Source organism: Aplidium turbinatum, chromosome 12 (genome assembly GCF_918807975.1).
Source record: "Aplidium turbinatum chromosome 12, kaAplTurb1.1, whole genome shotgun sequence".
Lineage (NCBI taxonomy): Eukaryota > Metazoa > Chordata > Ascidiacea > Aplousobranchia > Polyclinidae > Aplidium > Aplidium turbinatum.
Window position 1 is genome coordinate 9,381,254 of NC_137483.1, and position 23,659 is coordinate 9,404,912.

Genomic DNA, 23,659 nt, shown 5'->3' on the forward strand with positions numbered 1-23,659 from the left:
GTATGTTCATTGTTTCCATAAAACTTGACCTTGTGCATAGTTTTGCTTTTTGATGATTGCCTCAAACGATCTTAGTTTGATCATTTGTTCTTGTTTACAGATATTGACACAATTTCTGATAGGAACTCCAGAGAATCACTTAATGCAGCTTACAAGATACCTAGAGAAGTTATAGAAGCGAAACTAGTTGATCCGATCATGATATACGACCCCTACGTGAAAGTGCCCGCTTCAAAAGACAAATCAAGCACTAATACATCCGTGATGACTTCCACAAAAGCTAGCAATCCCAACAAGCTCAGTCTAATCGCTCTGCTTCAAATGAAACGAGATAATGTCCCACAACCGATCATAAGCAGCTTAATGGCTGATGGTAAGACTCATATCGATCTATCACTGCTGATAAATATACAGGGCCGTTGAGAGGAAATTTCGGGCCCGGTACTTATGAGATCTTTGAGCCCTAAATCAAGTCATAAGAAAAACGCACCATATCCAACAAACACGCTGTGATTTTTTCGTGTTTCACGGCCCCTTGAAAAGGTTTCAGGCCCGGATCCAAAAGTGTTCCCTGAACCTCCCTACCAATGCTACTGTAAACATATGTTTGAGTGAAGACATAACAATAAATTTAGAGTGAACTAAAATTTTTATTGATTAGCCTATACTGGTTTAATCAACTTTACATTTTTTTTTCAGCAATTCCAAATGGTGAATTTTTATATGCATTAAGTGATGGGACGTTGGACGCAAACGAAATTATCAAATTATCAACAGGTGAAGGAAGAATTCATTCATTTTTTGTTGCTTTACAAGTTATTACTAAACTTATCTTATAAATTACTTAAATTTTTTAGGCTCCGGCATGGAATTCAACCCTGTTCTTGTTCAGTACTTATCACCATCTGGACGAAAGAAAATCCTGTATGAAAAGCTAGCTCAGGCTTATAGTAAGAGGCTGCTTGGATCTTCTCACATTCGTTTTAACCTGTTAAGTGCGCATCACTACCATAGTTAATTGTTCAAACCATTCGTTTTCATCGCGCACAACACGACTTTTTCACTATCACAACCAGTCAATTTCACTATCACAACCTTTCAAGAAGCATTTAATTTCGCTTCATGCTTTTCGCGTTTATTTGAACGGTGTTATGATTATGAAGAAACCGAGAAACATTATTTATAATTGCAATTGCAGTCTGACAGAAATAATGTAGTAATAATGCGACTACATCAAAAAGGATAGTTCAACATTGACTTTCCCGGAATATTCAAGACAACAAAGTGAAGCAATAGGACAAATTAAACAAAAGCATGTTGCGCTGCGGCCTTGAGACTGCCCAATACGCTATAAGTCTGGAAAGTAATACATAATGCGACAAAGAAAGCTGCAAGTCGCCTAATTGAATACGCACAGCAAGGCGAGCTGCGAAAATTTAGTTATACACCTAAGTGGTTATGTTTAAGAACATTGCCATTACCAACCATGTATTGTTTTCGTTGTGATGGTCAGATACAGTGGCCACCTAACTGAGGATTCTCATTCACAGTTTATCAAATGAAGCTTTTTCCAGGTATTGACCCAATTGCTGTTCAGCTGATAATGACCAACAACAAAGACTCGGTGATGAAGCATTTGGCTTCTCAACTCTCAGGTAGGCAAGATAGGCTAATTGTTTGAAACATCAATAAATCAGTTTTAAAAGTTTTTCTAATTGTTAAGTGCTTGGTAGCCTACACATTTGCTAATAATTTTATATCAGTGGAGCAATTGAACGAAAGATACGTCCAGTAAGATTAACAGAAGTGTCTAGGAATTTTTTTATTGTATCGGGTGTGGGCCCCTGAAACTTTGTAAGTATTGTAGGGACCTGGACACTTTCCAAGGAACTTTAAAACATGAAAAAACAACTCGTGTTCTTTCACAATATCGCCACTGGATTTAAGCCATTTTTTAGAAAAACTATTTTTTTAAAGAAAACTATCTCTTTCCCAGATGATTTTATTACAGTTTTCGATTGTCTCCTTCTTTGAAGCAGTTTTTAGTTTTAATGGGTGACTTTTTTAGAGACATTTTGTTTTTTTGGGGCCCTGGGATTTTATTGATACCGGATCAAACTATTCTCGCAACGGCCTTGGATATATCACACAATTGCATATCCTACTGGAACAACTGACGTCAGTATCTACAGTACAATGATGCGGCAACATGGTGGCCTACTTATACATAAAAAAAATCGAACACGTTAGAGATTTTAGATATAGCAAGTTAGGTCATGATTTTGCTTAAACTTTCGTCGTAAACTACTCTGACTACAAGCAACGTTGGCTGGAAAGACGTTAAAAGAACAGTTGGTGAAGTTCAAAATACTCTTGTTGTATTCTAACTCAGCAAAGAACAACCTTGACCCAACGTCGTTGTTCGTTCTGACTGCTGTGACGTCAGGAGGTGTGACGAAAGATCTTAAAACTAGCTTCATAGTGGAACAGATTTTTAAAAAGGGTAAGTTGATAATTGTTGATGTTTGTGATGCATCTTCTTTGTTCTTTAATATTTATCATCTAACACATGCTCAAAAATTAAAACTAGGTTAAGAGTGACAGATTTAATCAGCAAACGTGTAACCGAAACAAGCATATGTGTTATTTATGTGCCGACATTGGTTTCGTTATTATGATCAAAAATCGTACTCAACAGTTACAGTAGCTTTGGTGTAATCCATCAGAAGTTAAATTTTTTCCCCGTGCTACTGTGTAGTATAATCAAATTTAATGGCATTTAAAAAAAAAAGGATTTGCAACGGCTTTTTTATGCTATCTCGATGCTTGATAAAGTGGTTTGTTTTTGATTGCATGAATCATAGAAAGTGCCTATTCACGAGAAGCTTTGAAAGCAATATTGCTGGGAGACAAAAACAAAGCAAGGAAATGGGCATTTTTGGCTTCAACTGAAAGATACATGCGTAAGTTGCCTTTTCACGATGGAACATGTGTAGAAAAATTCCTAAAGTGCAAACCAGTCTGAATAGTCGAAGCATTGTTTGAAAAATTTTAAATTTGCATAAACAGCAAAAAAATTTTACAGTGAAAAAAACTAACTTTATTCTAACATAGCTGCACTAAGTAATTATATGAATTCGTTGCTACAGTTTATGCTCATTTGGAAGTAAAGTAAATGGAAGTAAATAAATTGGAAGTAAATGGAAGTAAATAAACAATGCTTATCTTTTTCAGCTTTAAAGAAGTATTACCCCAAGAATGAAGCTTTGTTTGCTTATCTGGTAGACTCCCAAAAAAAATTTCCTGGAAAAATTAGCCCTTCAATCATTTTAGCTTTGGCACAAAACTACTCCATTAAAGCTTTAGGAAACCGAACTTTTTCAAGCATATTTGGAATGAAAGCAAACAGTAAGTCACTTACTTTGATACCTACGATGTCGGCTATTTATTAGGTAGGTAGGCCTACACCTATTTGTATGAAAGAAGTAAAACAATTACATAGATTTTACATTCGTCCAATAGGGAACAAGATAGATTTTACAATGGATGTCACCGCTGATATAACTTCAGGTTTATGTCAGGAAGCAATAGTAGCCGACTGAAATGGCTCTCTAGTAACTGTCAAATACCTTATTTTAGGCCCAAAATGTAGGAGAAAGAGAAAATGCTATTACATTTCAAGTCTCTCCTATATTGTTTTTTTTTTTCAGATAGACGGAAAGCTGCTTTTTAAAAAACAAAGACACACGACTTGTGATTACTATTTTAGTTCACAAAATATGAAGCAGTCAGATTAAATATTCAGTCTATGTTGATCCAATCTCAATGACATTGCAACGTTTTTGTTTATTGAGTGCTGGTATCTCACAGGATCAATAATAAAGGATTGAGTTTTGATTGGTTTTTACAGGTCTCTTTGTGAGACACTTTTTTAGACTTTTTTAATTTTTAGATTACGTGTGCCTGGCATTGGATTATCATTTGAAAGTAAGTTGCCAAGCATTGAAGGGCCAACTTTATCCATCATCGTTAGATTGCATCAATGCTGGATGTTGCTTGCATACCTCTTACCAATCCTCTCAAGACATTGAATGCCATCAAAACATCTTTGGAGACATTGGTAAGCAGCAAAAAAGAATTAGGGATCAGATGTGGTATGTTAATGAAAATAGCCTACTATATTGTGCTACCTTTTAAAAATAAGCCAAGATTTTCATTTGAAGATTACAAATGGGCTATATGGTACAGATTGAAAAACGTAGCCTTCGTCTATGGATTGTAACATTACTACTAATTGTTACATACGGAATGCCACTCTGACTTATCATTTTAGGCCTCGGAATCGCAGAACAAGTATGGGATGAGTCGTACATCGCCGATACATTATTTGGAGGAGCGTTACCGACACTGACAAACTTTTATCCAAGCGGGGTGCCGTGTGAGTGTGATACTGTGGAGCTCGATTGAGTGAACTGTATCAACCTTTGGTCTAAAAACATCCATTTGAAAGTTAAATTCAAGCAAATTTTCGCACTTGTAAAATTAATTCTTTGCGCCACTGGCACATGCTCGGTCACTACGACGAAAGTTTTCGAGTGATTTCAATTTACAAGCCAGGGCTTTGAGAAGTTAGGCTTAATTGTATTCAATTTCGTTTGGGAAGAATAAAGCATTTTGTGGACCATTGATAATATTTAAATTTATCGACGGTTGAAGAAGCTAACTTATATTGATGTTGTAATCACCATAAAATAACGTAAAGTAAGCCTCTTTTTAAAGTGATGTTATAACTGAATATTTGTTTAGTACAGAAAGTACATCCTGAGTGATTTTTTGTTTTGTTTTTACAGGAAAAATAAACAAATATAGTAGGCTACAACTTAATTTATTTCTCCAACAAAAGCCCAATCAGTGCTTACTTTCATTACTCATCTTTCCGGAGCGCTAAACTGTCACCGATCTGATACGCAGTTATTAGGCAAGGTGTATTTGCAAAATTTACAATGTCTTCTCGCCAAAACACCGCACAACAGTGCTTGAACAATTGCAGTATTTGCGGCAGTTGACGAGTCAAAATCAATGGTAAACAAGCCTCTATCCAGACAGAAAGTCAGCCCGTTTTTACATTGATTCAACGTCTGTAGACGTTTAATTCATGAACAGACAACTGGTTTTTTGATTGGATATTCATGATTAGATTCCATGTCTTGCAGGGTTGCCTCCTCCTATCACGAAGCCGGACTTCACAAACTTTTTGAACAAAGACTCCACACAACCAAGCTGGTTCAGTTTACTGAAGTATCGTGAAGGAATATACTTGCCTCCAAGGCCAACTTTAGTGGTAAGTATACTGGAAAATTTGTTTTATTTTAGTCTTAAACTTTCTGTGCACAGTTGTACAAAAATTATATCAAGATGTATTAATTTCTGCTTACTTTATCATACTTTGTATTTAAATCAATGCATTTACGGACCCTCGGAACCACTGATTTTGGAACTTTTTTACTTTCATCAATTTTGCAGCCCATCGGTCCAAATAAATTCCGACCGAATTTCGTATGGAAACCTCACGGAGCAACACCTTTCCCATCAGTCACAGACTTGCCTCCAGGTAAGATGATTTCATGTGTACCGAAGAATATTGTGTCATCAAGCATTTAGTTTACCAGAAGTATGGTGAAGTGCGTTTAATCTCATACGTGAAGTGTTAGGATAAATAGGCGTATAAAAATAGTTTGGCATAAAGATATTTCAATAATTTAAACCATAACTTGCTACATATCGTGATTTGTTTATTTCCCGTCAAACGACCAGGCATCAGTCCAATTGCAACCCAATCTCCGGGAATAATTGGTGGAATCGCAGTCCGCCCCAATCCTCCATACGCATGTAAGTTTCTTTCTTAAGTTTTTGTAGCTGTTGAGACCGGATCCATTTTCACAACTATGATCCTATTTTTTTTTTGGCCAAAATGTTTAAATTTTGGTGATTTTACCTGCTTTTTAGACTGTTTTTAAGTTTAGGCATTATCACAGCTGTGATTATTGTTCGAAACAAACAAAAGCCGAAGTTGCAAGATAGCAGAATGGTATAAACAAAATTTTACTCTCATAAAAACAGTAGGAGAGAAAGTTTAGCTGCTGGAACAGATTGAAGTCCCATTGAGACAGCAACAAACTGCTAATCATTATCCTGCTAGTTTAATTTTTCTTCATGCCGACCTGTTTTGCAATAAATGTTTTCTTAATTTTGATTCTGAATGCTGTAACTTTCTAGACGCAATGACACCTGATGAAAATCAAATTATACCCTGAGCTAGCCAGACTCCTTGTATGATAATAGACGACGTTCACGGTCGGCCTCTGTTGTTCAGTAGGATAAGGGTAAAACTTTGAGGACGAAGTGATGGCAAGATGTAGCAGCGGCATGGTTGAACTTTAGAGATGTGCGCTGAAGCAATTTTAAAGACAAGCTTTCTATTCGGCAGTAATAAGTGGATGGAAGAATTTACAGACAAAATACTTGAACTATCGGAAATTTTGCTTCAAATTTCTGTGACCGGGCCTACGTTAATAGTTCAGAATCTTTACAAGTATGCGAAACTTCCAGAATTAAGCTTCCAACAAGAATTTCCCAGTCTGAGGATAAATATTTCAAAATCAATCAAGTAGTCTGTAGTTGCCTATAACGCGAGTTTTCATCGGATTTTTATTTTTTTTCAGCTGTGTTTGCCATTACTCCGCCGTCGTTTGTATCATGCAAGGCTGTACTGCCAAAGGCACGGCGCCAGTGCATGTCTAATTACGAAGCTTTGACTGGTGGAGGCGAAAATACGTGTGTTTCTAAAGGCTGCTGCTACGATCCAGTTTGGAAAGACTTTAAAATTCCTGCTTGCTTCTTTAAACCTAACTCTTACGGTAATAAAAATCAGAGCTTTCATCTTTCATTACTTAAATGCGCTGTTTTGACAACGAAGAAAAAAAATCATCACTGCTTGCTGGTTTAGAATCAATTGAAGATACTTTGAACAAATATATGGGCCATAGATACTTCTTTTAATATCAAGATTTTCTCCGTAGGACAATGTTCAAACATCGCGTACAATGACCGAAGAGACTGTGGAAAAAAGGGTACGATGTAATTATTTACTTGTTGGTGTTATTTTAGTGTTGCACTTGATTATAGTTATACTGTATGCAGTAGCGTTGATAGGGGGAGGGGTAGAAGAAACATTTGGACCCATAAACCCGAAACCTTTTTAGGCGGCCAAAAATACAGTTTTTCCTTTATGAGGTGTTTTTATTATGCTGTCAGCAGGCCCGGAGGTTCGGGTAGTATCGGCACAAGTATCTTCTCAACGTTCTGCACTGCATGACTGTCATCATGAATCACTATCATGAATAAGCTGCTCAATTGCACACACTCCGATATCATGTACCCTGCTAATGCACTTTTCAGTAACAAAGCTATCGACAAATGAACTTGCTTAAACTGCGCCAAGTGGTGTAACTGGAGGTTTTAGCCAAGGGGCATACAAACTTAAAGTGCGCCCTTTAACAAAATTTTTAACCCAATTTGAGCATTTTGAAGCACTACATAGACAAAGTGGGCCAGTTATCCTAATTTTTAGAAAGTTTTCATTTACCCTTCCTAGTTGTACCTTTACTTACGGCACTGCAAGTTTCGTAGAATCCAAAGTTGATGCTTTTTAACGTTATTGTTTTCGTTATTTTCAAATTTTGTTTCGAACTATGCTTTTCTTGTTGAAAATACTGTATTATGCGACTCTCTATGTAAACTTTAGGTATCACAAAGACGGAGTGCTTAAAAGATCCAAGATGTTGCTATGACAGTACCATCAACGCTGAAACATGGGAAAATCCTCCACCGTGGTGTTACTTTAAGACAGGTAGCTGAACTGCAGCCGCCTGTACTTGCATTGGTTTTCCAATGCAGCCAGATATAGAGACGGTTACTTTGATAAAAGTGACTCCAATAACTTGAATCTACTTTGCGCAGAAATGCAGTTGACACTGAGTTCCCACTTCTTGTCGTATTAGTTTCGCTTATTGCAGTTTTTTTTAAAGTGGTTGTCTTTCAACATGGACAAACCAAGATTTCATAAACTTAATAAGAACTATGGACAATCGATCGTTGTGGAGACTCACGGTAGCCAACGCCTTATTCAGGCATGGCCGATGGTGATGATGTCTTGCTACAGTAGACAAAGGCTTAAACCTACGTTTTTAAAATAGTTAGTATTTAATGTTTCAATCTTAATTACTTTGTATCAATATTACTTATTTATTTCAATTGTTTTCAATATTTCAGAAGCTTACTATCATCCATCGGAGACCTGCTCCATGACACCTTATGCACAACGGCAGCCATGTTTTGTTGGTAAGAACAAGTATCGTTTTGACATTAATTTTAATTAGAACATTAAATTTAATTAAGATAACCTTTGGTTTTATAATCAACCAAAGTTTTCGGAAAACATCAAATCTAAGTTTGAAATAATTTGAGTCCTAGAGTATGTGAGGAAAATATTTCACGATTTTCAATGATCGACCATTGTTGTTGAACCAGCCAATAATATGGAGCCTAACCAAGCGTTTTTCTGCTTGTAGCCTGACCAAGCTTTTCTTGCTTGCAGACTACAAAAGCAGATAAGTCATAGAAAGTCCGATTATGGTTTTAGTGTTTAGTAAGTCAAAAAATTTCTCTTCAAAGTTGTTATACAATTAAATACAGTATGTGGTAAAATACACTATTTCGGGTGTGGTAAGAAAATGTGTTAAAGTGACAAAGTTTAACGTGCTTGTTAGTCCCTGGTGCTAGTTTTCAAACAACGTTGTAAACTTACGACGAGTTAAAAGTGTAATATATTAGTGTGGTATAAACCTATTACCTTTGCAACATTTATGTCTTGTTTACAACTTTTCCACGTCAGCATCAGTTTGTTTATAACTACTCACCAAACTATTTTGCTTTGTCTTTCACAATCCATTACCTCATTTGTATGCCGTAACGATGATTAAGGAAAGGTAATTGTCAAGTCTTCATGTGGTGTGATGTAAATCAAGGCATTGATTAAGCTTCTCTCAGGGTAGTTTAGTAAGTCAACCGGTTAGCTAAATAACTGGTTTTAGCGGATAATTTACTCGGTTAAGTTTTCTAAACCAGAAATTTATTAGATCATTTCTCATTGCTCAGATCAGCGTTGTCATTCATAATCATAAATTGCTTCGTTTTCGACATGCTTTCTATTTCAAAAAGTCTTCTTGGAATTCTTTTTGTTTGTTTATATAGCATGTCAAGGCAACAGCTTGAAAATGATATACTCAAAAAAACTGACAGACCATAGTAAACGTTTGAGCCGCGATTGTTTTTATTTACACTTCCCTTCCAAGAACCTGATTGGGCTGAATGCATTTTCCAAGAACACAGCAACAGGTTATGCGTTTCTAAAAGAAAAAAAAATCAAGTGCTTATTCAATTTGTGTGTTTCCCTTAATCAGTTTTCGCTTTGTTGCTGCAAATCATTTACGCCGAGATATTTTTTGCAGACAATTTCAAACATGTATCGAGTCAAATAATTGGAAAGCGGACTTGCGAGGCGGTTGGATGTTGCTACGAAAAAGTCAAATTTTCATATTTGCATCAGACATTGACAAACACATCCCCTCCTCCAGCTTGCTATAAATACATCCGTAAGAGCTTTTTAATAATTGCTCCAACAAGCTAAATTTTAAGAGCTTTTCGACCTAGGCCTACCTACAGTAAGCTATAGTTACAATAGATTACTCAATTGTTCTATTTCATGATTTGTTGGGTTGCCTAATGTGGTAAGTCTACAGCCACTATCTTTAACAACATTTTTTAAAAATATAAATGTGAATACCCAAATACCTAAAAAAAGATTTATCATCTGGTATGTTTGACTTATACATTTATACAAGTAACTGCAATGTTATTTAAAATAATTTTTTAATATTTCTCTTTCTGCTTTTAGCTCTTCCGCCTATTCCTACAATATCCACGACTACGACCGCTTCAACTGCTTCCACAGCTTCAACAGTCGCTCGTATGTATCTTAGTAGAAAAGTTTAGTTCAATCTTTTTAGGAACATGCAGTTTGTTATCGTCTCTTTTCTTATAAACCTAATCATTATGAAGATGTGATCATGATGTTACGTCTTTGTTTTTTGCCTGTTTTTCATGTCTGCACGTTTTTCATCCATGCATCTTGTAGAGAATGCATTTTTTTATTGAGTTACAACTAAGTTATACCAAAATTTGCATTCTAAAATTTTGAAAATCAAAAAAATTAATTTAAAATAAATCTATTATTATAGTTTAGCTCAATTTGCACCAGTAGAACATCTCCTATTATTTAAAAAAGTTAGTTGTTAAACCATTGTATTTTTTGTTTTATTGATCATTTTACAGCTGTGCCTAGTTGTGGTGCTTCTATGGAGCTTGATCCCAGGAAAAGAATTGATTGTGGAAAATATTTTTATCATACATGTGTTAACGTAAAAGGATGTTGTTATTATATCCCCGACTTTGCGTCGTATGTTCCTGGAGCACCATGGTGTTTTAGAAAAAGTAAGTTGTTCATAATGTTACACTTTATGTCGTTTGTTTTCCATTGATATGCGACAATAATGACAGCCTTTGTGCAGAAAAATGTGGAAATATTTATTCTGAACATAGCTTCTGAAGCGAGTCAGATGAAAACCTGCAGCTTTGAGCCACCATGAGCAACATTCTACTCGCAGTAGAAAAATGTCCACAATGAAAACGAAATTTTAGTAGGTTACCGATGCTGCTTTTTATTGGCCCATTCTAGCACTCTAGCCTACGTAAAAATGAAAGGCTTTTAAATATTTCTAAATTAATTTAAAAATCTCCGATAGATACTTCCAACTGTTGTCACTACAGTAGCATTGACAAGGGGGATCTTACTGTTAGGTTACTTTAAGACCCTGACATTCAAACAATACACACTGGCAATTTTTCCTGACTTGTAAGCCAGATATCAAGCAGAAATTTTTGATATTGTGAGTGGAACTTTTGGAATGAAACCTTGAAATAGAGTATTACCCTGCAGCTCTGAAAAATTTTATCCTGCAGATTACACCTCTGTGGATGTTACAAGTTACTCTGAGATAAAGCACTAAGTAACAGCGCTGTTCACATTTTAGGTTAATGACGCAAGATTCATCACAGTGCACAAGAAAGGATGCGACAATAGTTCTGCTTGCGAGGCTGGTTCAAACTTGTACAAGTTTACACCACAAGAACAAACTTGTTGTTGCAGACTATAGTACTAAAGTTTGCTGCAGAAAAACTTGTTTTACATTTTACTTTGCTATAAGTTAAGTTGCATATTCGAGAACCAATGCGCCTCGTTGCAGAATTTCTTTGTTTTCAAAAATAATGTTGATGTCTTGTCGTAGTCTTCACAATCGTTGTTACTTTCACAAGTATAGGTATACATTTGCTTTTACATGCCAAGTAAAATTTTTGTTTTATTTCTATGTCACTCAATCTACCAAGTAGCTGATAGCTACGTAGGCTACTTATGATAGCCTAAATAGGCACATGACGTATAATTTTTGTTGAACACTGAATGAATGTTAAGACTGGTAAAAATTGCTGTTCTCGATGATCAAATTTCAAATTGGTAGAAGTTAATTAAATCCTTGCCGGTCGATATTATAATTTGCTTGGTACAGTATAACCATGTAAACAGTTTCGTTTTATTCCTCGATTGCACATTTCTGTATAATGCATTGCTCAGTTTATATTTTTAGTAGTTGTATTTAAATCTACAGTTATCGCCAGTAAAATCTAACTGATTTAGGACGACTGGTCAGTGGTCACATTCTGATGCGTATCTAAACTCATAAGTTATGCTATGAAACCCGCCCTAGTCATTACTCCATCAAGTAATTTTCAAAATGACGAAAAGCTTTAACTTCATCAATTTTCAATTCGTAACTTGCAATGTATCAGACACACAGCAATACTACTTGCATGAAATACCTATCACATGTAATTCACTGCACAAAGACGACTTTCATGGCTTGAATTGTGAACAGATTTTTATAACTTAAAATTTTTCTCTATTAGTCTGCATCTGGACAATAATATCACTCATTTCAGTGAAGACAATCATGTACAGTAGAACACCTGGAATAGTAGCCAGGTGCGTTTCTGTTGCCATATTTTGAAAAGCAAAAAAAGAGGATCATTTCAAAAGGAAAATTGCTATTCTTGAAGGATGATTTGTTTGAAAAGGATACAGCTTAAGCCCCTTTTTTATTAATGCATACTTGCACTGGTTGGTAACGGTAAACTGACGTTGGGATGTGTACAGTTAAACATCTTTGATATAAAAATAAAAAATAAAATTGTTGGTTAAAAAATGACAGTAATTCCATGGAGGGTTAACTTTAATTTGTGTTGTTGAGCATCTGGTGATACATTTCCTTTCTTGAGGTATGCTGTTTGATTTACTGGATCTGGTTTTCAAAAAACTTTCATATGGACAGTTAATGAAGCTATTTTTAATTATACAGCAAATTCTATTGGAGTAAGTCGCTTTCTATGCATTATTAATTACGTACTTTTACGCAATGGAAGTTGACACGCTGAACAACCTTGTTAACCTATGAGAAACTAAATAAAATAGCCTAGGCTACAGTACTGCAGCTTAGTCAAATTGGCTAGTGCAAAACTCGCGGGCAACTCTGTGCACGACAAGATATTCCTTATGAATATTTAGAGTTTTGTTTTTACTGCTGAAAATCTATTTATTGCCTATTTTCTACAAAAAGTTGGCAGCCTACTTCTGAGCAATAAAATTAAAGTCTACGCCAGACGTATAAGAATTTTTTTTTTTGTATATTTTCGGATTAGTTTATCGTGATATCTATCCATTACTGTTATTGAGACATGCCCTTTTACCTTGGCGAGAAGTAGAAACTGTCAAAAAGGCGTCATCGATTGACATAGGTGTCAACCTTATTGATTATGCATGAATCTACTGTGTTATCGACAAAGTGCTGAGATGACGTAGTAGGATATTTCCCAGTAGCAAGTTCAGGCCTTAAAAAAAAGAAAGAAATAAAGTGTATCTGAAATTTTGGTTTTCAATATACTTAGACAGTTTACATAAACCAACGTAGCCGTAAGACTACTATACAACGTCGTCAAAGCAAGTGACAGTCAAATCAGAAGGATTCTCAATTGATAGTTCAAGAGCAGACAAATTTGCAGAAATAGTCTACGAGAAGGCAGGGCAAAGCTTAAATTCCAACAATTGAGAGTATGGCCTCTATTCAGCTTGAGAGAGGGTAGAAATATTATCTCTCTTGCTTAAGAACATTTGAATACTGATACAGCCTACCTGTAAGAAAAACCGATGTTGCAAAATTTTACTGAGAGATACGATTGCGTTTAGAGGCGGATGAGTTTCTAAACAAACAAAAATAATATTGCAGTTTCTCCAAAATAGCAGCTGGATACGCAACTCGATTCTAATGACTACAGAATTCAGATTCCAAACAGAAGTGTGGTAATTGACGTAATAACTGTAAAACGACAAACTGAATATCTCTTTACTTCACAAGAAAAAAAATCAAAGGTTTACCGAAGTGTTTGCGTTTCCGAAAATATAATTATGGGCTTATTGAATTAGGCCTGGTGCTTTAACAAATTCTATTTGCAAAACGAAGATCGATGAAGCTTTAAGATTATGTTCTTAGACAAAATAAGTCATACCGTTATGATAATAATCATAAAAGATCATTATCAATTCAAAGTGCTTCTTGCGATAACCGGCTTTTTTATAGAGTTTACAACTTTTGACATAAGCATAGGCTATGCTTCTATGGCGTGGCAGGGGTCTACAAAATGTAGTTTACAAGGGACAAAACGCGAATGTTAAAGCGTGCATGGTAACAAATGATATACTTAGGCTACTTGCATTGATAGACGTCGTCATACAGAAACATTGATGAAAAGTAGGTCTATAGTTTTGTTAAAGACTGGCTAACTATAGAGGTTAACCACAGTTGAGCGCCCTTATTAAATTTCATAGCCTTAGGCAAGCATAGAATTAATCTTTCACAGCATACATCACTCAAAAATATCGTCGCTAATTTATTTAAAAGTGTGTGAGTTTTTACAATTTTAACAACCTTTGTGTTCTTAGCATCGTCCAGGTAACTTTCTTGTAATGGAGATAAAATAATGACCCTATAGTTGATGGCAAAACCTTGCTAAATAATTTCCGGTCCTCGATTTAGAAGCGGAGATCATTGGAGTCCTACCAAGTTACGTAATCTGTCAGTAAAAGGCACAAAAACTTGCTTAACTTGAAATTTTTTAGTCCTGAGGTAGGCTATGGGAGTAAATTTCGGAAACGAAAAACATGCAAAGAAATTTTACTGACTTTGTAGTGAAGTGGTTAATGTCTTTAGTTTTGGTAGGCCTGAGTTCGATTCCAGGTCGGATCGTAGTTATACGGTACAACAGAGTACATTAATTGAATTGCGAATAAGGTACAGAATTGAAAAAAGCATATATTTACTAAAAAATCAAGCAGTTGTACAGCGACAATAAATAAACCAAACCACAACTATTTGCAGTCAAACATTGAGTTGGTTTTTCCTTGTATTCATTTTTAAGGGGTTGCTTTATAGTGTAGATAAGTGCCATGTTCTCTGGTGGACTTTTGTCTAGAAATTTAGGTCGGTCATTTGGGAAACGACATAACAAAACAAAAAAAAGCACCAAGCAACATCTAAGATCTAAAAAAACTACCAACACAAATTTGCGGGAAGAAGATCTGATAAACTGGAGCGAAAACGTTGATAAAAAACACAAGGTAAGTTTGTCTGAGAAATGTCTATATCAGTTTTTTCGCAATAATAGCTTAGATTTTCAAGGCAAACTGCAAAGCAAAGCTTCATTTTCATTGCTTCAGAAAAGTACTACTACATCTATGATGTTCATATTACATCTATGATGGAAACTTGTTATTGTCGTTTCAGTACTTGAATCCTATTCAGATCAAATAGTTGCTGTACAAATATTATGACAACTTATCATTGCCTATTTGGCATCTAATTATCATTCAAATCATATTTATTGTACAAACAGTATTATTGTCCTGACGTCTCTTGTAGCTTTATACTGTACAAAAAAGAACAATAGATCCTGGTTATCATTTTTAGTCATTGGGCATGCTGCGTGTACGCTACTATACACTGCCACGTCATAGCTACAACGGAACCGGCACCTATCAGAAGCCGTGATGAAGGCAATGTACACTACAGTATATGTCTCCGATTGCACGCTACTGCAAAAATAAATACAAATTTGCGGCCATCTTGTGTAACCCACACAAATTGCCTCTAGACTATTTGTGGCACTCCCAAATGTTCTCCACAATTACTTGCCTTTTTGCACCATAAACTATTAGATTATACTTTAGAAATTGAAAAAAAAAGAAATATGGCAAATAGGCTATGCTTTAACCTTGTACGATCAAAATGTTGTTCTGCAGCATAAAGCAAATTTGCGTCCATCCTACACGGTTGAAGTGAAAGGAAGTTTCTATTTGCTGTCAAAAGCTGGCTATGTGGCATTGCTTGGAATAGGAATCTTGGTAATAGGTAAGCAAAACAACTTTCTAACGTGCTTTGCTTCGAACAAAGTTTTCTTTCTATGTTTGTGCTTGCGTTTTTAAAAATTACTAAAATTCATTAGGCTACTGTACTTCTTCTTTTTTCCTTTTCCTTTTTCTTCATCTTCTTATTCTTCTTCTTCGTCTTCTTCATCGCCACTCCAACGGTTGAGAGACTCTGCCTTTTACCACCCCTGAACAGTGGTGGCGACTCGGCCCAGATGTTTGAGCACGTTCGAGCAGTTTAAGCATTACTGTAAGCTACTAGTGAGGTTTGGCCTATATATACGGAAGGTGTTATTCATGACCTTGGGTAACGTTGGCATCGAAATTTCTTATCTATTACGTTTTAGCCTGTTTAAATGTTATTTATGTTATCGCGTGGTTATATTCTTATACATCTTGCAAGACTATTAACGTATCTTTACGCTTTTGTTTGTTATTTATCTATGTAACATTAAACGCATTTTGTTGTGTATAATACAACAACAATTTTCATTTTAGGTAACCTGCATTACCGATCAAATTAGCCATTGCTTTTTTTTTACTTTTTGTTTCAACGTCCTCAGACGGTAAATCAATGCAAAAAGAATTGATTTGTTGGCTGGTTAAAGGCAATATTGAAAAGGCTAATTTACGATGTGAATAATCAGACTTTCTAAAAAACTTTTTGTTTTCAACTTTTCCATTTAATTTAAGGATCTTTATTCACTGGGTTTGGTTACACAAAAGTCTATGGACCGGTCGGCATTGGAATTGGATTATACGTCATTTTGATGGGAATTTGTTGGTTGTTTGACGACAGAGATGCTAGTAGGAAATTATACCACATCCATGATATATATACTCAACATGCGGTGAAACAGTTTAAAGAAAAAAGTATGTGGACTAGCTATTCAACAAATATTGTAATGTTGAGATGCTCTAGTGTTAATGAGCTAATAGTTTACTTTATTGATCCTCTTAGTATAGAGTTGTAGAATCGATTAGGAAATACGCAATAATAACTTTTTGCACGGTCTTTAGGTAGCCTAAGAGCAAAGTTTGAAAAAGGCGAATTTATAACTTGTATCACAGTTTTTATCACAGTTAATCAATTTTTTTTTCTGCTGTCATACTATACCGCGGGCTTTCTTAACAAATCTGTTAGACTGTTTGCTTTTCAAATTAGCCAACTATAGTCTCACACCACAAGCCTAGTAGACCAATATATTATTCTGTAATGAGTGATTCATTTTATTTTTTAAACTTCGACAAAACTAAGATGAACTTATTCTAGGTAGTGTTAGATTAAAAAAAATCCTCCGGTGTCTAAATCTAGGCCCACACAACACCTAAACTAAAGTCATATCTTTTGCTGACATTCCGTTTCAAATGAAATGAGATACTTATACTGTAGGTGTTTTGTGTTTGTTGTGTGAAGCTTTTATTTAATAAGTTACACATGTTCCTAATATCAGTATATCCTATCGACTTTTGATTTAGAATATAAGCAGCTGACTTTTTGGCCCTTAGGAATTGAAACTATGCATTGGTTGCGTTTCAATTTTTGCCACAAACAATAATTGAGAAGGCCTAATTCTAAGCATAATAGTTCAAAGTATAATCACCTACTATAGCCTATACAATAATAATAACTTTGCCAAAATACAGCCATTTTTTCAAAAGGTGAACACTGGAAGTATAGCCTACTAATGCAATTTCAGCTAGCAAACTTTACTGATTATAAAACTTGTAAAACTATGCGTAAAAGTATGATGTCAAATTATGTTCAGCTTTTAGTGGATGTAGAAGGTCAAAAAGTGGCGAACTTTTGTCCTCTTCTAGCTATTAGTGTGCACATTCGATTTAATAGGCAACTCGTGATTTTTTTTATTAGACTTCATTTAGCATTGTTTTATCCTTTTTGTTCATGTTAGAAATCGTGGAAGATCCCTCTCAGGACAACGGTATATCTTCTTCGACATCATCATCGAAAAATGACGCAACTTCTCTCATAGCAACTTGTGGAAAACGAACGAGTTTTTTGCCCGAGCAGGAACCCACCTTGCTCAAGCGTATCGATACCAAGTCAGACAAAGGTAGCATTACTAATTCATGACCACACAAGGCAATATTCAGTGAAGATTAGTCTACGTATTGATACAAAACTGTACAGCATTCTGCTTAAAAGATAGCTGTTGACAAGTTATGGTTTTTCCGAGAGTTTTTCTTTAGTTTTAAAGTGTAGCTAATTTGTTAATGACTTTATATTACGAATTGGTAGCAACCAGAGTTGAATCAATTACACGGTTTTTAGTTCAATCATATTACAATTCCATCATCAAACGTTTTAATTACATTGTTCTGAAACTTTTAAATTACAATTACTTCAAAATGTACTTAATCCCACGTTTTAATTACAAAAATTAAATGTTTTAATATTTATGTTCATGAATGATTTTTACAGTTTGATTTTTTCAAAGACAAGTAGAATTTAATAAAGATTTCGTTGCAATGTAGGTCCCTTTTGAACCCTAACCAGCGGCTGAACAAAAGTACTGATATCATGCGTGCAACTTACCAAATGTAGGCTAATTAGCATTTGGAAGAAAAAATTTTGAAATTACAAATCTACAATTACAATTACACAACAACAAAAAGTCCTAATTACAATTGAGTTCTTGTCTAGCTCAAAAACAGTCGTAACTTGACGTTTAAATTCTTATCGCACTTCACATTAAACGTACAAGGGTAGGCCTACTACAAGGGCACCACAAGGGCACTACAAGGGCACTATTCGCATTGATTGTTTTTCAGAACAATAATTATAAATTGAAACGAATTTCCTTGACGCAAAGTTAGCTTTTGTTGTATTATGCATTGCAGATTGTGACAGCTTTTCGGAAGAAGATAAGCTACATGTGAAACCAGTTTTATAAAGAAGGTCACATCTTTAATTTCAAAGAAGATTTTTTAAACCAAGCTCACAATGCACAAAAACGAGGTTGGAAAAGTTGAACTTCGAACACTGAGAGACCCTGACATGGCCGACAAGCAGTTCGGCCTTTTTGTGTTGACACCATGCAATCTCTTGCTCAGAAATTAGCTTACGGCCTGGTGTACCAAGCTAAAATTAACAGTTAGGCCTACCGAACCCTATCTCTCATTGAGCTTGATATCTTTAATATCGTTAATTATCGTGCTTTTAGTTAGATCATATCCTATATTTTCTTGTTATCCTTGTCATTACTTTTATTTGTATAGTACCCTACTATATATATTTTTTCTAATCGATGTTAGAAAAACGTAGTATTTTTGTGATAAAATAACCAAGAACGCATTGCGATGCAACAAACAAAATGCAGCTTGCTTGGTCAACCGTCATTACGATAATATTGGTTTGCAACCAGCAAATCAATTCTTTTTACAGTGATTCAACGTCTGTCTTTTCGTCCGCACAGCCCAGCAGCAAGAGCACGGATACCACACTTGAAAGGGGACCGGTTCGACACCGCTCATGAGCATGCGGCTGCGTCTTTGGCAGGACACTTAAAAGCACGCCTGAAGGTGGACATGAAGACTAAGTTTCTTGCCTTCCCGTTCACTTAATCTAAATCGTCAACCACGGGGCGTAAACCTCGATAAGAAAAAACGTCTACAGACTTTAAAGCGATGTAAAAAGCCTGATCTGCTGTCTGGAGAGTGGTTTTGTTGTTTAGTTAGCAGTTTATTTTAGTAAACAATTATGTAGGTGACTTTTTTAAACATTGCAGACGAAAAGTAAACTACCACCTTTCATACACGGTGGTCTTTTTACGTTCGTTAAACTGTTGTGCGTATAACGACTATAGTCGTTTGAGGCCACTTTCACGGCTGAGAAGATTGGTTAGAAAGGCAATGATACGTCTGGCGCTAATATCATAGATATGCTAATATCCAGCGCGGAAACATCGGCCACAAAATTTATTTAATAAGCAGGCAATATCAAAGCTGGATGATCTGATGGATAGCTAAGGTAACAAAATTTAATAAAACAACAAAGTGAAGATATTTGATATGTGCTCGGAATAGGCCAGTATAGGGTTAAATCATTATAGTGTTGTTCATTGTTTATCGTTTAGAGTTAAATTACCCTTTTTCATACATTTAAAAAAAAAATTCAAATGGCAATGTGTAATTGTCGACAACGTGGCAATTAACTAGCAGATCGTATGGTTATTTGTTTTACTGTCGGCATTCGGCATAGAAAAAATTGCGCAACTTTGTAGGCTATAACACCTAGGCCTATTAGGCCTATGTCTAGTTTTGGCAATATCCTGCATATTTCAAATCAAAACTTTAGCCTAAAGGAAAATAATTTAACATGGAATAGGAAATGCTAGAAAACATAGGCTACCGGTAGCCTACTGTTAACAGTGTTGCACAAAAATATGGTTTTAATATAAAGTTTTAGAACTACTTTACTTTGCTCACATACGAAATGATAACGGGAATACGCAACACAAATAGTCAAATATTTGAAGGAGGAAAAATACTAATCAATTTTGCTCTGATAAAAAAGTGCCCAAGCAGATTACACAAGATAAACAGAAATACAGAACGAAATAATTACACAAACAAAGCATAATAGCCGACACAAAAAAATCAACACAACACGTGAAAATTAAATTAAAGACAGATAAGAGGCTCCGCGGGCAAACAATTGCCTGTTAAGCCATAGTTTGAAAGATTTGATAGCAATTAGGGGCTTGTGAGTCTTGATATCACACTCGGACAAACAATTACAAACGATCTCGAAAGACTCCAATGAATGTTTAGTCTAAATTAGAACACGATCGACAGTTGCGAATGTGTCTTTAAATAGCACTATTTTTACCAAACTTAGTTAAAGCCTGGTGCCTTCTAACTCTCGTGGTCAAATGTCGCGTGGATTGATTGCTTTGATCTTTATCCTCGAAGTGGAAAAGCTTTTTTGAGAGCTTTATAATCCTGGCAGTTTCGTATACATGCAGAGGCTTTAAACTACTAATGCAGGCCTGGTCGCCGAGATTGACAGAGTGGAGTCGTTACCGGGAATTATTCCATCCACTAGGTGACGTTGAATGGAGAGCAGTCCTTGAAATGTGTTGCTCAGGCGCACACGCCCAGAGCCAAACCAGCGCCGCTTGATTTTGAGTCTACGTGGCCTACTAACGTTTTCAACACCATGGCAAAAATCTTTTAAGATCGAAAGCTCTCTAACACCTTAAAAATTCGTTTGTTAAAATGCTTTGTTTGGTCAATTTTGATGTACGAATGTGAAACCTAACGGTACTGGACGCTAACGGTAAAAACCCGAAAAAAGCTTGAAGCTGCAGAAATGTGGTTTTACCGAAGAATTCTTAAAATTCCATGGACAGCTTTTCGAACCAACAGAGCAGTTCTCCAACAGATGGGCCAGGTGCAGCAGATGGCTTATTAGTGATTAGTGTTCCGGCTCGGCTCGGTGGCTTAGTGCGCCCGCCTCTGAATTGGTGGGCATGGGTTCGATACCTTGTTGGGTCATACCAAAGACTTTTTAAAAATGGTAATAATAATAATAATAATCATGCTTTTATTTGCGCCCATTGCGATAACATACAGTACACTGCGATCACAGATGCGATACAACAGACGACAGGAAGCAGCGAAGTGACATATAGTCTTCGAGTCAGCTGCTTCCCTTATTTTGGCTTGCCTTTAAGTGTCTTTCGCCGTAACACAGCCGCGTGCTCTGGAGCGGTGTCGAACCCACGTCCTTTCGAACGTCGCGCAGACGTTCTCACCACTCGGCTACGCAGCCTACACAGCCGACGGTACTGAATCTAATTCCTGCTTGGCACTGAGCAATGGAGTGGATTCGGGTAATAATGTACTCAGTTGCGCCTCTATACGGCTGCATTGACACTGCCTGCTTTGTAAAGCGCTGAGGACCACCGCATACTGCGATGGATACAGCGCTATATAAAAACTAACATTATTATTCTTATTAATGAGATCTGTAGAAATGCGGCAGCTGAAGTTCTTGGGACATATCATAAGGAAAGGCGAACTTGAAGATTTATCTTTAAGTGGAAAAATACTAGGGAAACGGTCAAGAGGAGCTCAAAGATTCACATTTTTGCACAATTTTCAACCACATATCAAAAAACCATATCAAAATTCAAAAACATATCACATATCATATCACATATCACATATACCATATCACATACCAGGCCCGCAACCAGGGGGGGCATTGGGGGCATTTGCCCCCCCGAAATTTTTTGAAAAAATTTTAAGCGTTCCATGCAGTATGAATTGCACTATACGTCGTACACGTACAGCCATACTGTAGAGTGTAGACTATCGAAACCGAAAGTAGGCTACGCTGGTTGGAAGCTATGCTAACGATTTTGTTCGATAAATTAGGCTGGCATCCTGACATCCTCATTATCTGTTTCGTTAGCGTGTAGGCTACATAATGTCAGCATCCATCATCACCATAAAAAGCGTTTAAAAACAACTAAATAATTCGAGATCAAAAGCAGCTGCGATAGCGTGGTGAATAAGCTACTCAGTTGGGCTTCGGCATTTGTAAATCTGATTTTAAATGAATTCTTGAAAGTGAAAGGCCAGCAAGTGCGATTGATGCGGTGTCAGCAATAGAATCCCAAAAAGAGTTTTATCCAAACGTTTACAAACTCTTGATAATTTTGGCTACACTTCCAGTCACAATTGCTTGTGAAGAAAGAACATTTAGCTGTCTACGACGCTTGAAAAGTTACCTTAGAAGCACTATGGGGCAGGACAGGCTTTCTGGACTAGCTCTCATGCAAATCCATCGTACTCAAATTCCAAGCGCGGAATTGGTGTTAAACGAACTTGCCAAATCAAATAGAAAGTTAGACATTATGCCCTAAATTAAAATGTCATTTTGCATTTGCAAAGTCAATTTCTTTGGGCCTACAAACATAAAAACTTGTTGAGCCAACAAAATGTTTCAGGATTGTAATTTGTAATTACCGTGTTGAGTTTATTGATATGTATCTGTTTGTTTAAAACAATGAAAACTATTAATACTACAAAAAGTGCTCAATGCCAAGCAAAAAGGCAAAGCAGAGCAAATTAAATCAAATATAGTTATTACTATCTGAAGCCTTTACAAATTGTTTCACCTAACAGATGATTGGATGAAGTTCCGTTAGGTGAAACAATTTGTAAAGGCTTCAGATAGTAATAACTATATTTGATTTATCTGTTTGTTTATGTTGATGTAAATAGCCTATATGTTATTGATTAATTTATGACTCCAGTCGTGCCAATATGCAGTTCGTAGCCTACAGATGTTGTATTTTATTTGTAATCGACTGAACACATTACTGTAATATCGTAATTTCCTTCCTTGGTTAGTCATAGCTAAATGAGAAAAGGTTACAAAGGCTAGTTTTCTTTAATGCTGTACTAAACAAAAACGTGATTGACATAAGTTATGACCACTGAACTGAACCGTAACATGGTAGTGCCACACACTCTATCAATGGGCGTGGACATTAACATAAAAATGTCACAATGCATCATTTTAATATTTGTTCTTTGATAAAAATTAAATGCCCCCCCCCAAATTATTTGCTGGTTGCGGGCCTGTCACATACCATATACCATAAACCATATCACATATCAAAAACCCTACTAAAATTTGGCAAGACGCACGGGATCGATCAACCAGGAACATCATTGTACATCGAGGGCTGTATCAGCCATGATACCTACAGAGAGAGACTAACGTATATAGAACTTGCATCATGCAAGCAAGTGAACGTTCGAACACGACACGTAAGAATGGAGTTTTAGACTTCAACTGAAAATAATAACCAGCTTTAAATGTTTTATAAACGGGAAAAATGCATTTTTGAGTCCACCAATTCTTTCCGCAAAGTGTATTGATCCGTAAAAAAGTGAAAAAAGCAAAGCATG

General features: G+C 36.0%; 2 protein-coding genes across 2 annotated transcripts; both read left to right on the top strand.

The window, feature by feature from the left end:
* The first annotated feature begins 291 nt into the window (after positions 1 to 291).
* Positions 292 to 11,215, top strand: LOC145780569 (uncharacterized). The gene is made up of 20 exons (XM_082592194.1): positions 292 to 373; positions 700 to 777; positions 858 to 950; positions 1,575 to 1,655; positions 2,393 to 2,503; positions 2,865 to 2,963; positions 3,235 to 3,408; positions 3,953 to 4,120; positions 4,334 to 4,438; positions 5,214 to 5,341; positions 5,524 to 5,611; positions 5,815 to 5,889; positions 6,723 to 6,917; positions 7,080 to 7,130; positions 7,805 to 7,909; positions 8,332 to 8,400; positions 9,570 to 9,713; positions 10,016 to 10,087; positions 10,453 to 10,611; positions 11,211 to 11,215. Exons 1-20 carry the CDS (start codon positions 322 to 324, stop codon positions 11,213 to 11,215), a joined length of 2,052 nt encoding a protein of 683 aa, XP_082448320.1. The 5' UTR covers positions 292 to 321.
* A 3,516-nt stretch (positions 11,216 to 14,731) lies between these two features.
* Positions 14,732 to 19,372, top strand: LOC145780570 (uncharacterized). The gene is made up of 5 exons (XM_082592195.1): positions 14,732 to 14,902; positions 15,584 to 15,692; positions 16,403 to 16,582; positions 17,623 to 17,784; positions 18,572 to 19,372. The coding sequence occupies exons 1-5, from the start codon at positions 14,732 to 14,734 to the stop codon at positions 18,622 to 18,624; spliced, it is 675 nt and encodes a 224-aa protein (XP_082448321.1). The 3' UTR covers positions 18,625 to 19,372.
* Positions 19,373 to 23,659: the final 4,287 nt, after the last annotated feature.

Bases quoted from the DNA above. Each gene is read 5' to 3' on its own strand.
- LOC145780569 (XM_082592194.1), top strand. From the start codon at position 322: ATGAAACGAGATAATGTCCCACAACCGATCATAAGCAGCTTAATGGCT. The intron at 3,409-3,952 runs GTAAGTCACTTA...TTTAATTTTTAG, and splicing joins ATTTGGAATGAAAGCAAACA to ATTACGTGTGCCTGGCATTG. The intron at 4,439-5,213 runs GTGAGTGTGATA...CATGTCTTGCAG, and splicing joins TTATCCAAGCGGGGTGCCGT to GGTTGCCTCCTCCTATCACG.
- LOC145780570 (XM_082592195.1), top strand. From the start codon at position 14,732: ATGTTCTCTGGTGGACTTTTGTCTAGAAATTTAGGTCGGTCATTTGGG. The intron at 14,903-15,583 runs GTAAGTTTGTCT...GTTGTTCTGCAG, and splicing joins ACGTTGATAAAAAACACAAG to CATAAAGCAAATTTGCGTCC. The intron at 16,583-17,622 runs GTATGTGGACTA...TGTTCATGTTAG, and splicing joins GAAACAGTTTAAAGAAAAAA to AAATCGTGGAAGATCCCTCT.